The 15,463-nt window shown below is 39.5% G+C and overlaps 1 protein-coding gene across 1 annotated transcript in view; it reads left to right on the top strand.

The window, feature by feature from the left end:
• Positions 1 to 13,124, top strand: part of Entpd5 (ectonucleoside triphosphate diphosphohydrolase 5 (inactive)) — a 39,846-nt gene extending 26,722 nt beyond the window's left edge. Inside the window, 9 exon segments of the mRNA XM_048798979.1 lie at positions 93 to 181; positions 487 to 566; positions 1,392 to 1,453; positions 2,499 to 2,600; positions 3,623 to 3,763; positions 4,600 to 4,656; positions 5,410 to 5,525; positions 12,524 to 12,562; positions 12,565 to 13,124. Of these exon segments, the coding sequence (XP_048654936.1) occupies positions 93 to 181; positions 487 to 566; positions 1,392 to 1,453; positions 2,499 to 2,600; positions 3,623 to 3,763; positions 4,600 to 4,656; positions 5,410 to 5,525; positions 12,524 to 12,562; positions 12,565 to 12,690 (812 nt within the window). The 3' untranslated portion in view covers positions 12,691 to 13,124.
• Positions 13,125 to 15,463: the final 2,339 nt, after the last annotated feature.

Here is a 15,463-nt window from a genome sequence, read left to right as displayed (position 1 = left end):
ATATACAACAAGAACAAGAGAGAATTTACAGGCAGACGAGTGTTGTGTTTCCTAAGGTGTGGAGGGTATTCAGAGCTGTTTCTCATTGACAGGTCAGCTACATGGCCACAGCCAGGAGACAGTGGGGACTCTGGACCTGGGAGGGGCCTCCACCCAAATCACGTTTCTGCCACAGTTTGAGGTGAGTCATTTGCATGAAGGTCTGGTGAGCAACACACTTGGCAGGCATACCATGGGCCAAGAAACTGGAGCCCAACTTTCAGATAGCAGTTCTGTCATGAACAGACTGAGTAGAGTCAACTCATGACTGGGTGAACTTCCCCTGGCCCTCTCACTGTTCATGAGTCCCTTTGATTCCTCAAACTTTGTGAAATTAGCGCACTGTCTCCATTTCTGATTTTTGCAGGGAGGGACAGGGATGGTGGTAATAAGATCTTCAGATAATTGTAGATCCTGAACAGTCTTTTTGCTTTTTCTGATTTGCAGAAAACCCTGGAACAAACCCCTAAGGGCTACCTCACTTCCTTTGAGATGTTTAACAGCACTTATAAGCTCTATACACATAGGTGAGGAGGGGGCAGGGAAGATAATATTTCACGTTGTATGATTCTCCTAATTTTTCAAAGTATTCTCACGTCTGTTACTACATCTGAACAGGATTATAATTTTTTTGCCAGTTCCCTAAGACCTACCAATTGAAACCCCAGCCATTTACCAAAACCCAAGGGACCTATGAGGCTTCTCCATTCTTGTCCTCAAAAATATGTGATGTAAAAGTCAAACATTTCTTGCTGAGTGTGGTGGTACACACCTGAAATCCTAGTGATTTGGGAGGCTGAGAGGCTGAGGCAGGAGAATTGCAAGTTCAAGGCCAACCTTGGTAACTTAGCAAGACCCTAAGCAATTGAGCAAGACCCTGTCTCAAAATACAAAATAAAAAGAGCTGGGGATGTACCTCAGTGATAAAGCACCCTTGGGTTAGATCCCCAGTACACTTCCCACAGTATCTTGGGAGGGAGGTCACATGGAAAAAGCTCAGATAAAGCTCAGTACTAACTCCTTTGAGCTGGCCTTCAGATGTTTAGAATCCACTCCACATCCCTAGTTGGGGTGAGGAGCTAAGATAATGAGGGCTTTTGTGGGAATGGTTCCCAGGGTGGGACTTTAGGAATATCACTCTGGTCTTAGAATGATAACAGTAGGAGGTTCTTATTTTGATCCAGATTGTGCAGAAATTTCCTCTTGTTGACAATGAACTAAGTCATAGAGACAGAACAAGGTTTTTATCTCTCCAAAGGGAGGCAAAGAACCCATATTCCTTTTGAAGGAGGCAGCTTTGGGCTGGAGAACTTCAGGCCCAACATGAAATTGGTCAATCCTGTATTTTACAGTTACTTGGGATTTGGATTGAAAGCTGCAAGACTAGCAACCCTGGGAGCCCTGCAAACAGAAGGTTTGTCTGGGTACCTGTGCTGGGTGGGGGTGATGAGCTCAATGCTAGTACTCAGTTCTCCTCTTCTTATCTTTGGCAACAATTCTTGGAGGTAAGACCTATGTTGATTTGGGAAGCACATGTGGTACAAAATGGACATAATAATAGCAAGTTCCTGGTCTGTTTTGTAAGTTCAGATTCTATGATATGCATCATTAACCATTTTTAGGATGATGTATGTCTACTTATATGGGGTAATGACTGTTCTGTCAGTTGGAGTTAGGCAGAACTGAGTGCGGTCCTGGTTTGTGTTTTGGAGCAAGTTAGCTGACTTTCCTGTGTCCTGTTCTTGCCTTTTAACGTGATTTCACATTTACTGCATTTTGTAGGATGCCTGATTTATCATAAGCTGTTATTGGAATGGAGATTTTATAACATTTCAGAGTTATCAAACATCTTTAAGTGTATTTAATTTAAGTCTCTGGCTACAGTAAAAAAAAGGGTGGCACAGTATTTTTCTGCGTTGTAGAAAGGAGGGAACTTACTTTATTGGGTGTTTTGGATTTCTTTGAGATGGTCAAAGCTATCAACTCCTGCCAAATGTTCATTCATTTGCACGAAAATTTGCCTCTAGTTTCTGGGGTTTCACCAACTCTACAAAGCCTGTGTATGAACGCTGTGTTAAAAATTGCTGTCATAGGCAGGTCACCGTGGTGCACACCTCTAATCTCAGTGACTCAGGAGGCTGAGGCAGGAGGAATATCATGAGTTCAAGGCCAGTGTCAGCTACTTAGTGAGGCCCTAAGCAACTTAATGAGACCCTGTTTCAAAATAAAAAATAAAAAGGGCTGAGGATACAGCTCAGTGGTAAAGAATCCCTAGAACTAAAAAAAAGAAAGAAAGAAAGAAAAAAGAAGTATGCTGTCATAGCGATGCAATCAAGGAACTAATTTCATAAGATTTAAAGGCCTGACTCCTGGATGATTCCATTCAGCTTTATGGGTTCCTTGCTTGCCTCCCTCCCTCCCTCTCACATACTGGCCTGTTTGTGTTTGATTTCTTTCAGGGATTGATGGACACACTTTCCGAAGTGCCTGTCTACCAAGATGGTTGGAAGCAGAATGGATCTTTGGGGGTGTGAAATACCAGTATGGTGGCAACCGAGAAGGTAAATGACTAAAATGACCTTTATAGTAGAAGTTCTGGAAAAGTCCCATGGGAAACTTTTTTCAGAGCTCAAGAAAAACTTATCATGTTTCAGGCACTCATTCCAAAGATCTTGGAATGTCTCCAAGAACTAATGTGAAGGGACAGCAAATACGACAGTTGTCACTCTGTGTCCTGGTCTCTTTCCTTGGCTGAGTACCACAGATCTATTAGAAGCCTGTTCATGGTCTAGGATTGTTTTGTTTTGTTTTGTTTTGTTTGGTACTGAAGATTGAAACCAGGGGTGCTCTACCACTGAGTTACATCCCCAGGCTTTTTAAAAAAATATTTTTAGTTGTAGATGGACATAATATTTTTATTTTATTTATTTACATGTGGTGCCGAGGATCAAACCCAGTATCTCACATGTGCTAAGCAAGAGCTCTACCACTGAACTACAACCTCAGCCCCATCCCCAGCCTTTTTATCTTTTATTTTGAGACAGGGTCTCACTAAGTTATCTAGAACTTGCAAGTCTCTTGTCTTAGCTTCCCAAATTGCTGGGCATAGCCTGAGTTTGATGCAGTATTGTGAAACCCTGTTTCAGGTTCAGTTAATATTTGCCTGTTGAAATCATAGTAAAACTCATGTTTAAGATGATAGGAAGAATGATTCATCTTAGATATTTTAAAAGACATAGACCTTAAAATTAGGGAGAAAAGACTGGTTTCCAGTGAAGGAAGCAGGTGAGCCCTCTGGATATTGGCTCACAAAGACCACAATACACATTGATAGGCAGCTGTGTGAGGTCAGCTTTGGCTGTGGTTGGTGAACACAGCTTAGGGAAGGGAGCTGCCATGGAGAAACAGCATAGAGGTTGCAGAAGTTTGCCCCATCTCTGTTTTTAATTAAACCTTTTGTTCTGAGCTTTAGCCTTCTCCTCCATTCCCCTGCATTTCTCCATTAGCTCCAGAAGCTTGCCTTAGAGAGTGACCTCTTTCCCATCTTTGTTGTCACTCACCACTTGCACTTTTGTCCTGGCAGGGGAGATGGGCTTTGAGCCCTGCCACAATGAAGTGCTGAGGGTGGTGCAAGGAAAGCTTCACCAGCCAGAGGAGATCCGAGGAAGCTCCTTCTATGCTTTCTCTTACTATTATGACCGAGCCGTTGAAACACACATGATTGGTGAGTTCACCCCAGGTGTCAATTGAGAAGGGAAAGAAGGCAGGCCTGTGATGGGGAAGGTCAAGGAGAGAAGCATTTGAAGAGGTTGTGGGTGATTTTGCAGCTCTTCTTCAGTGCACCAGCCATTCAAGTGGGAGGGTGAATATGACTTGTGATTTGGGACCTAAAAGATGACCTGAACAACTGTAGGTGAAATCTTACTTTGGAGGGGCTACTATTTTGTATTTTATTTAGAGACAGGGTCTCACTGAGTTGCTTAGTGACTCACTTTTGCTGAGACTGACTTTGAACTTGTGATCCTCCTGCCTTAGCCTCCCAAGATGCTGGGATTACACACTTTCGCCACCATGCCCAGCTACTTTTTTACATCTTTATTGAGGTATAGTTAACATTTGATAAATACACATAAGTTTATAGTGTACAATTTGACAAAAAGGTCACAAATAATCACCTGTGAAACCATCCAATTTCCTCTGGCTCCTTTAGGATTACTTTTTTTTCCTTATCACAAAAGTTATACTAATGATTAACAGTGAGAGTATAGGTATGTGATCTGTCATGGACTCAGAGATATGAATTAATTTCCTGTTTTATATAATCCTGCTTTTTAATTGAGGTTAAATACATGTAACATAAAATAGATAACACATATTAACTATAAATATAAATAAGAAGGTCCGTAGATTTGTATTATATAGATATGTCATGTTTGTTCATCCCAGTCCCTAAGTTGGAAATTTTATTTCTAGTTTTTCATTATTATAAATAGCACTAGGATAAATTTCCTTGTTTCCTTGAAGAGTTTTTGACACCAGCTATGCTCTATTTCATTTTAGATTATGAAAAGGGGGGTGTTTTAAAAGTTGAAGACTTTGAAAGAAAAGCCAGGGAAGGTGAGTATAAATAAGCCCTTGACATCCAGCCGTCTGTGTGCCTGCCAACTCTGATGACCTCATGTGACCTGAAGCACCTCCTCACTTCAGAAATCCGCTCAGAGGGCCGGCCTCAGCAGTTCAGCTTCTGTTAAATTCGGCCTTCAGTCTGTGCTAGACTTAAAAGCATTGGGTAACATAAGACTGTGCAAGAATACAGGAAAGCAAGAGGCTTTAGGGAAATGGTGAAAGAAGAGAACATCTTCATTTTTTCCTTATTGTTTTTTAATTGAAATTGTATTATCAGTGTTAAGGAAATGCTGAGCACCAAATCACATGTGAAATAGCCACAGGGGCTTCCTTAAGAGAAACAGTCTAAAATACAAATGATCTTATCTGTTGTCTCCAAAGTGCCTGTCTACCAAGATGGTTGGAAGCAGAATGGATCTTAAATAGTATTTGCCTGTCTTTTGGAGACCTCAGCATTAATTATAGATAGGGACTTAAAACTAAGCCCCCAAAATGGGCCATAGAAATTTGACGAATAGGGGCCTGCAGGTACAGCTCAGTGGTAAAGTACTTGCCTAGCATGAAGGCCCTGGGTTCAGTCCCCAGAACCCAACCCCTTTCTTTACCCAAAAAGAGAAATTTGGCAGATAAAGAAAGAAATTTGGTAAATACGAGTAGACAAGATTTTATACCAGAAGTGTGCAAGTTGTTAAGAAGCTATAGTTGCAGACTTGAACTCCACTGTTCATTCTCTTTCACTTTCAGTGTGTGATAACTTGGAGAACTTCACCTCAGGTAGTCCTTTCCTATGCATGGATCTCACCTACATCACTGCCCTGCTAAAAGATGGCTTTGGCTTTGCAGATAGCACCCTCTTACAGGTAAGAGGCAGAGGGTCCTGGAATCCTGTAACAGTCATCATCTTTTGTTGCCAAAAAAAAAAAAAAAAAAAGGTTTTGAGGTAGCTCATACATGATTTGATGGACTAGATTAGATTATCTGGAGAAGAATTCCTTTCTTTTACTCATTCCTGTTTACAGACAGATGAAAGCAATAATATTAATAACATAATGATTCCAAATCAATAGCATCCTATGCATGTCCTCCAAGTGCCGGATTCTGTGATATTTCAGGTACATTTTCTCATTTAACTTTCATAACAACACTTTGAGTAGACATTAGTTATATCCCCATTTATAACAGTCATCTTTTGTGGGTTAGGAGAAGGAGTCATGAACTTATTTAGTAATCAGAATAACTATAAATGGAAGTATTTTTGTTCACTGTGCTAGTCACCATGAATGTGGGAAATTACCTTGATGTATATATATTATCATAAATTACCTTGATGAATAATTTATATTGACCACTGTATTCTGGAGTGAATTATGAAAGTCACTACAGTCTTCTTGAATAAAGAAAATGGGATTGTGCTACTGCAGAATTTCAAGTCCCTAAGGGACCGTCCTTTATTTTTACATATTTTTTTAACTTATTTGGGGTTACTACTAAATGAGTAATGGTCTCATTCATAGCCAAGTTCTTAAAACAAAATGCAGTGTTTCACATTTAAACTTTTTTCAAATGCCTAATGTCTTTATAGGGGCTGGTGTAGAAGTATTTGTACTTCAAAGCTTAGCATATTATAGTTAGAGAATACAGTAATGTCTTTACTGTTGTAAGGGTTGGTCTGGGATTAATTCAGTCACATAATGTGGTGTGTAACTAGGTGAGGTGAGGTAGTTGAATATTCCAAAGTTATTCAGAAGCGAGAGAAGGACTCTAGTGTTCTTGGATTGTGCAGAGGCTATAACTAGCACAAGCTGTACAGAAAATAGAGTCCACAATCTATTGGCTCTACACATGCTTAGTTCTTAAAGAGTCTTTTCATCACCTTTGAAATGCTGCATTGTGGTCAGCAGGTCAACGGTAACAAAGGAGGTGGTATCGGATAGTGGAAAGCCTACTTGCATGCCCTCAAATAGGAGTGTTTCAAGCCTATTTTCTTTTTCAAAAAATTATTGTATTAGGTATGTTTGTGTCTAAAACATTTGCTTTTCTAATGCTTGTAACTTACTTAAATACTTCTGCCAAGTCAGTGTGACATCTATTCATCCTACAGAGCCCTCATCATTGGCCCGCAGCATTTTAGACACAGCAGTGAACCAAACAAAAATTCTTGCCTTTGTAGAGATTGTTCTATCATTGCTATTCTTTTTAAAAATCTAATTGTTATTAAACACAAATCTGTTATTTAAATCCAGTTATGTTACTGATCTAGGGGTGCTCAGCGGGCATTTAATCAGAAAGGCCACACACCCCAGCGGCCCCTCTGTGCACTTTGGGACCTCTTCAGGTTGCCCTTAAAGCTTTCTACTGCGGATGCCAGAAACTGGCTGGTCCTTGAAATCATGGTATTCAACATATGTGAACTGTGTGAAGTATTCCCCTCTCTTGTGATCAAGGCATAAGATCCAGGGAACTGTACATCCTCTGCCTTTCAGAAGGGTGCTCAGGGTTAGAGTTAGGCCTGGAGTTGCCCTTGGATGATCAGTGGGCCTGGTGACTCTTAGTTATGCCTTCAGGATGTTGTTGTTCTTCATAAAGAGAACATTCTGTGGAAGGTGTGGTTGAAGCATCATCAGGAGGAACAAAAACGAGATTGTACTGAGTTTACCAAATGACTGTGACCTGCTTTTCTGCTGCTAACAATTTTGTCTAATAAACAGTTACTTACATAGCTGAAAAAAATAATTTATATTATCATAAATTACCTTGATGGGTATATATTATCAGGCAGGTCATCTCAGAGGATACAGAACAGAGAGACTTACAGCCCAAATGAAGATGCCCAAGGTCATAGTTTATTGAATCAGAGATGGGCAAAAAGAAAGAGATGGAAGAGATGAACCACACTAATAGATGCAAGCAGGTTGGAAGCATGCTTCCTGAATCCTAGGGTTTTTTTTTTTTAAGTTGTAGATGGACACAGTACCTTTATCTTATTTATTTATTTTTATGTGGTGCTGAGGATCAAACCCAGTGCCTCACACATTCTAGGCAGCTGCTCTACCACTGAGCTGAAACTGCAGCCCTGAATCCTAGGTTTCTTGATTTGGATTCATATGACCTCTCTCTGCTACTGAAGAAGTGATTACAAGAACTTCAGCTGAAGTTTGATCAAGGGAACAAAGGCCTGAGGGTGCCTGTGGCTGTCACACAAATTTGCTCTATTTGAAGAACCCAGGAGCAGATATGCCAGGCCAGTTGCATTAGCTCATCCATTAGTAGGTTTTATTTGGCAGAAGATATGAAGGATCAGAAAGATGTCACCTCTGAGTGACAAATTAAGACCTCATCAATATTGAATGCCTCATGCATATGTAGTGTGTCATATATATTTTATGTAAGCCTCTAGGTTCCTCTTTGTCTTCCTCTTTATTGATTTCAGCAAATGCAGGTTCTGTCTTATCTGTAGTATTTCTCTATTTTCAAATATATCTTAGGAGTTTTTTCCACCCCATTTATTTTCTTACCTTCTGTACCATGATTGAGCTATGGTTACCAAGATGATTAAGATGTTATCTACAGAAAAATATATTAAGATGAAAAAAGAGAAAAGCTGTATTATTTGCAGATGATGGGATTTTTAAACTCTGAATTTCAGGGAATATTATTAGATCACATACAATTCAGAAGGTAGTGTGTCAGTGCCTACTAATATATCTATTGGATAGAATAGTAGGTGGTTTACTAAAATTATGAATTGTATGTGTATTTATGTGACAGAAGGTTCAAATATATGTTGGAATGGTTAAAAAGATATATGTAATAAAAGACTATCATATAATACATATTACACATATAAAACATTCTGGAATTTTACTCATTATTTTACATCTGATTTAACTCAATTTGTGAAGAACATACTGGCACTCTTATTGCCCTAGAATATGTTAGCAGTTTTCATATTTTATAAAGTGCTTTTTTTCATTAAAGATCATAGTTCCTAAAAACAAAGTTTAACTATAATAAGTAGATAAGTTGCTGGATTTTTAGAAGGTAGTTCTAGTAAAATTAGGAGTATGCGGGAATCATGGTTTGGATATATTTCTATTAATTATTGAAGTAACAATAAGTTCAAATATTTAAATTTTAAATCAGAATATTATTAAAGTTATTTTATGAAATCTAGTGCACTAAACTGTTTAGCACTTTGGTACACATACTGTAAATCAATGTTCATATATTAATAATTGTCTCAACCAGAGGCATCCATTTGTATTTATTTGATTCTTCCCCAGTTTACCCTTGTTGTTTGCAATTTCCATGCAATATTCTAAAAATAAAGTTGTGAAGATGGAGAATTTTCATAATACAAAAAAAAGATGTTATCTTTGCCCTTAAGTAACAAACACTTTGTTATAGAGATTTCACAAAAAAATATGGCTATCTCACAAGGCAACTTTGTGAGCTTTGAAGTTAAATAAATTGACTATAGTTTGTCTTCTAAGCCCTTTCTCCCACCCCTTCCATTGTGCCACTTCCTGTTTCCCCAGTTCCAGATGAATTTATATTGCTCTATTTCTTGTGTCAATACAGAGTTCATAAAGTCATTCCTTCTAAGGAATTTGAATTTTGTGTATTGTTATATATCTATCAAAATTATCAGCATTTAATTCCTTAACACAGCCAGGTGCAATGGCGAGCACTTATAATCCCAGTGGCTTGGGAGGCTAAAGTAGGAGGATCACAAGTTCAAAGCTAGCCTTAGCAAAAGCGAGGTGCTAAGCAACTCAGTGAGACCCTATCTCTAAATGAAATACAAAATAGGGGACTGGAGTTGTGGCTCAGTGGTCGAATGCTTGGCTGGCATGTGTGAGGCTCTGAGTTCGATCCTCAGCACTGCATGCACATAAATAAATAATAATAAAATAAAAGATCCTAAAAAAAAAAAGAAAGGAGAATAAAATAGGGCTGGGGATGTGGTCAAATGCCCCTGAATTCAATCCCTTGGACCCCCATCCCCCCAATAACAAATAAATACATACATACATAAAATAAATAAAATTTTTTAGAAATTTATTTATTTTAATTTGGTATATACGACAGCAAAATGCATTTCAATTCATAGTGCACATACAGAGCACAATTTTTCATGTCTCTGGTTGTACCCTGAGTCACACCATTCGTGTCTTCATACATGTATTTGGAGTAATGATGTCCATTTCATTCACTATCTTTTCTAACCCCCTGTCTCCTTCCTTCCCTTCCCTCTCCCTTGTCCTGTCTAAAGTTCTTCCATTCTTCCCATGCTCCTCGACCCAATCCCCATTATGGATCAGCATCCTCATATCAGAGAAAACATTTGGCATTTGGTTTTAGGGAATTGGCTTACTTCACTTAGCATAATATTCTCCAGCTCCATCCATTTACCTGCAAATGCCATGATTTTATTCTCTTTTAATGCTGAATAATATTCCATTGTGTATATATACCAGTTTCCCTATCCATTCATCTACTGAAGGGCAGGTTGGAAGCATGCTTCCTGATTGGTTCCACAATTTAGCTATTGTGAATTGTGGTGCTCTAAATATTGATGTGGCTATGTTACTATAGTATGCTGATTTTTTTAAGTATATATATTTTAGTTGTACACAATACCTTCATTTTGTTTGTTTATTTTTATATGATTGCTGAGGATCGAACCCACAGCCTCGCACATGCTAGGGGAGTGCTCTACCATTGAGCACAACCCCAGCCCTAGTATGCTGTTTTTAAGTCCTTTGGGTATAAACTGAGGAGCAGGACAGCTGGGTCATATGGTGGTTCCACTCCAAGTTTTCCAAGGAATCTCCATACTGCTTTCCATATTGGTTGTACCAATTAGCAGTCCCACCAGCAATGTATGAGTATATCTTTTCCCCACATCCTCACCAACACTTATTGTTGTTTGTATCCTTAATAGCTTCCATTCTGACTGGAGTGAGATGAAATCCTACAGTAGTTTTGATTTGCATTTCTCCAATTGCTAGAGATGTTGAACATTTTTTCACATATTTATTGATTGATTGTATATCATCTTCTGAGAAGTGTGTGGTCAGTTCCTTGTCCCATTTATTGATTGGGTTATTTGTTTTTTACAAATAAATAAATTTAACACAGAAGAATTAATTGCCAGGAGAGTCACTATAGCATTGGTCAGGCATGGGTTCTGTTGTCCATTAGGTCTGTGTAATCTTAGCTCTGTGACCACAAATGATTTATTTCCCCTCTAACTATAAGTTTCCTCATTCAAAACCCAAGGATCCTGCCAAGCATGGTGGTACACACCTGTAATCCCAGGGACTTCGGAGACTGAGACAGGAGGACTACAAGTTCAAAGTCAGCCTCATCAATTTAGCAAGGTCCTAAACAATTTAGCAAGGTCCTAAACAATTTAGCAAGGTCCTAAGCATCTTAATGAGACCCTGTCTCAAAATAAAAAATAAAAAGGGCTGGTGTTGTGACTCAGTGGTTAAGTGTCCTTGGGTTTAATATTCTTGGTACCAAATTGAAACAAAAACAAAGAACACCATAATCCTTATAATACCTATTTCATAGGCCTTTTGTGAAAATTGAAGCAATGTATGTTAAAACCAAAATGTGTCATATAGCAAGTTTTTTTTATTAATACTGGTATTACTATTAGTGGAAGCATTTCACACCAGTTAGGGAAAGAGAAAAGAGACCATCCTGAGCCTCTCAGTGTGTATTGAGTTTACCTCCGATTAAGCATCAACAATAACCAAGTCATTCAAGAACAATTTCCTGCTGTTTTTAGTGTTGGCATCCTTTTCATCTCTATTCTTTCAACAGGAGCAGAATTTAAATCCGGGGTGAACACTTCTCTTTCCCAGAGATTGCTTCATCTTGGCATCTGTGTCCCTAAGCTGCCAGCCCAGTGCTGAGGATAGAGGAAGAATATTTTGGTGTGGGGCACTCCCAATTTCAGGCAGGTGTCCCAGACTAAACCTCTAGACAATAATTTAAATGCTATTCTCCCCAGTTTTGGGCACAGTGACTAGACTTGATTTCATCAGGTCAACACATACCAACCCAGTATTTTTCAAACTTTGGTTTTGGTGGTAGCTGTAGCATCTTATTCAGTAGAAGCTTGCTGGGAGCTGTGGCACATGCCTGTAATCCCAGCGACTCAGGAGGCCTAAACAGGGGGATTGCAAGTTTAAGGTCAGCCTTGGCAATTTAGTGAGATCCTGTTTCAAAATAAAGTAAAAAGGTTGGGATGTGGCTCAGTGATAGCGCATCCCTAGGTTCCAACTTTAGTGCTTAACAAACAAAAACCTACTTATCTAATCCCTTTATTCTGTAATTGAGGAAATCAGGTCTAAAATTTTACCCAAGATCCCTGAACTAATTGAATCAAAGTCTCATCCAGAATGCCTTAAATGCCCTTGTTGGTTGTTATTAGTGCTTAACAAAGAGACCGTAGTTTATAGTATGAATCGGGAAGATTGGTGTGTTCTTTCTTACTCCTACACATATTTCAGAAAACTAAGCAGAGGATGCTATACTTAGTTTCAGGATTAGCGAAAGAGTTTGGAAGCCTGTCTAGAAGAACTCTTCAGAAGGCCGGGTGGAACAACTTCCAAAGCCAGAAGTGCTTGAGAATCAGAATGGCAGATGTAGGGACAATAGGCCTTGGCTGAAGGGAAACTTTTACAGAGGGGAATAGTTCCCTGTGAAGCCTACAGAGCCTGGGCCTCTTGATTTTGCCTTGGTTTGGCCATGTGAATGCTCTGTGCACATATTATCTGCCCAAGTGCTATGCTTGCTGGTTTAAAATGGGATGAAAATGTGAACTTTTTTTCCTCAACAGCTCACCAAGAAAGTGAACAACATAGAGACGGGCTGGGCCTTGGGGGCCACCTTTCACCTGTTGCAGTCTCTGGGCATCTCCCACTGAGGCCAAGCACTTCCTCTGAGGCCTGCATTCACCACAACCTTTTTAAGTGGAGAAGAAGAGAAGACTTATTCATTTTCTGAGTTAGTCTGGGGACAACCTGGATTGAGTGCAGTAGGTGGCTTTATCAGGGTGGAGGGATCTTTCTTGATCTTGAGCCTAGAGATTTGGGCAGAATTAATTTTACATGTCTAATGTGAACAATTACCTAACCATTTGGGGGGCACAGATGGCTCTGAAATTTAAATCATTGAGAGTCTTTGTGTGACACAGAGAACCCTGTGAGCCAAAAAGAATAGCTTTGGAACTCAACCATGGAGTGAGAGCTCAGGGACAGGTCCCTGGGAACCAAAGAAACTCATTTTAATCCTTGGAGTGCCTCGTTCCTTTGAACATTTTAGTTTCCTCTTACATGCTAAATTAAGCTGATTTACTATAATCCCATGATCTAGCAATACCAGTATTTTTTTTCTTCTCTATGTACTATCCTGCCTCTTCCATCCTTGTCTGCCCCACCTCCACCCCTAAAAAAGAGAGGAAAATTACTTGGTTTACTTTCCATGTGTAATTAAAAAAAAAAAAAAAAGAAACTGTGTCAAAATTTGTGTGATTCTTTTGTATACTAGCTCCAGTCAGCCATCTGAGATCCATCCTGATTCTTTTTCTTTTTTGGGGGGGAGGGAGTACTCAACCACTGAGCCACATCCCCAGCCCTATTTTGTATTTTATTTTGAGGCAAGATCTCACTAAGTTGCTTAGAGCCTTGCTTTTGTTGAGGCTGACTTTGAGCTTGCAATCCTCCCATCTCAGTCTCCAGAGGTGCTGGGATTACAGATATGTGCCACTGCTCCCAGACCATCCTAATCTTAAAGCAATAGAGATTTTAGTCTTAAGAAAGGAGGTCATCCCTTCCCCTATTTGCCAACAAATCTTTGTTTAGTGACTCTCCAAGTCCTAGTGATTATTACTATTCACTCTCTATTTGGTTTAAATAGGAGAGGGTTCCCTCCAGGCTACTAGCAGTTGCCTAAGTTTATAGTAGTGGAGTTTTTAGAGAGCAGGTTTAGTAAACAGAGGGTAGAATAGAGTCCCCATAATCTTGATGTCCTAAGTTTATTTATGTTTTTAAAAATACCTTTATTTTATTTTTATTTAATGTGGTGTAAGGGATTAAACCCAGTGCCTCACGCATGCTAGGAAAGCGCTCCACCAATGAGCCACAACCCCAGCCCTTGATGTCCTAATTTCATTACTTAGACAGTGGTTATCTCTTGCCTGTTGGTATTTTAAAACAGCAGAGTGGTTTAGAAACTTTCAGTTAAGACCTGGGTTTAAATCATGCCTGCATCACTTATTGGTTTTGATATTTTCAGTAAGACACCTAAATTCTCGGAGCCTCTGTTTTCCCATGTATAAAATTAGGGTATGTACCTGTCTGAAGAATTGAGATTTAATTATGCCCCAAACTGTAGTCAACACATACTCTTCACCAAAGCCCCAGGCTGGTTAAGCCCATCATAACTTCTCTAGGGACTTCCAATTTAGGACTATGTGGTGTTAACAGCAGGCTATAGATTAAGGGGGCCTACACAAGGAATTCTGGATGTGGGCCCCTTTCCTTTCCCAAGTTCCTGTCCTACACCCCTTAGTAGAGCAACATCACTTTGTACAAGTGGCAGGAGGTTGGAGGAGCCAAACTTCTGGACCATGGCAGGGGCACATTTATTTGAATGGTAGCACTAATATTTGTGTAACCTGCTTGAGAGCTGTTGAGAGTTTAGGGTGTTTTTTCTTTTGGTGAGATTTGTTCTGATTTCAAATCCATTAACCCAAAACATGAGCCAGTCAAATTCCTTGTGATCTGTGGTGAAGGGATGCCTGTGGAGAAATGGGACTGTGTGAGTCAGGCCAAGGGAATGCCTTACTTACAGAGTGGAGTCAATTGGATAACTGATGAACCAACGGTGGAATTGGGGAAGGCATAGGGAGACGAGCTCTGACATCTTGGGCTGGATTAAGAGGAGGAAAGATTTAGGGTAGTAAGAAGGTAAGGGGTCATGGTCAGTCTAAACACAGGAACAGTGTTGAATGAATTCACAGATATTGCCTCATATACCAGACGTTAAGCAGAGCAGATTCTCAGATTCTTTGGGTCAGTACCTAGAAGAAGAGATTGCAGCCTTTCATGGGAGGTCAACCTGAGTTAAATCTACCTGTGCCTTACTATCAATTCTTTGATTTTTGGTTCTTAATTCTGTGAAAGGAAATGGATAGACCTCTTCTGTCATACTGCTCTATGCTTTTCCCTGAGCTCCAAATTCAAGCTCATAAAGATGCAGATTTTTTAATTTCCTGTAATTGGTTAAGAGAACAAGCTGTCTAGAGAGTGAAAGTTTGAAAAGTGAGATGGGTAAACAAGAGAAAAGATATCCATTTTTAGCCCTGTTACAGAAGCTAGTGACCCCAAGGAAGGATGGCTAAGCAATTAATTTTTCCTCTTAGTCCTTAACTTGACTCTGCATTCCAATTAGCTTTAGACAGTTGGCATTCATTCTGCACTGTACAAACTAATTTATTTTGAACAAGCAACAAAATGAGAATTTTATTTGGCACAGTCAGGGCTCCATTTCTGCTGTTACTCCTTCACTCTGCCTCTAAGCACCCCTCTCCCATCCCTCCCACATTTGATAGCAGTCTGCCCCTCCCATCTACAGTGTCTTAGCTTCTCTCCTCTCTTCCACTCCTTGTTGGTCCTCATTTTTTTTTTAATTTTTGGTAAATATTTAGGCATAAAGCATTATAATAAGTGTTATTTGGATATAAAATTAAAAGATACTATCTCAATTCTTTGACGAT

The sequence above is a fragment of the Marmota marmota genome, unplaced genomic scaffold (assembly GCF_001458135.2).
Source record: "Marmota marmota marmota unplaced genomic scaffold, marMar, whole genome shotgun sequence".
Lineage (NCBI taxonomy): Eukaryota > Metazoa > Chordata > Mammalia > Rodentia > Sciuridae > Marmota > Marmota marmota.
Note: the sequence above shows the minus strand (reverse complement) of the source record. Positions and strands in the feature narration are given on the sequence as shown.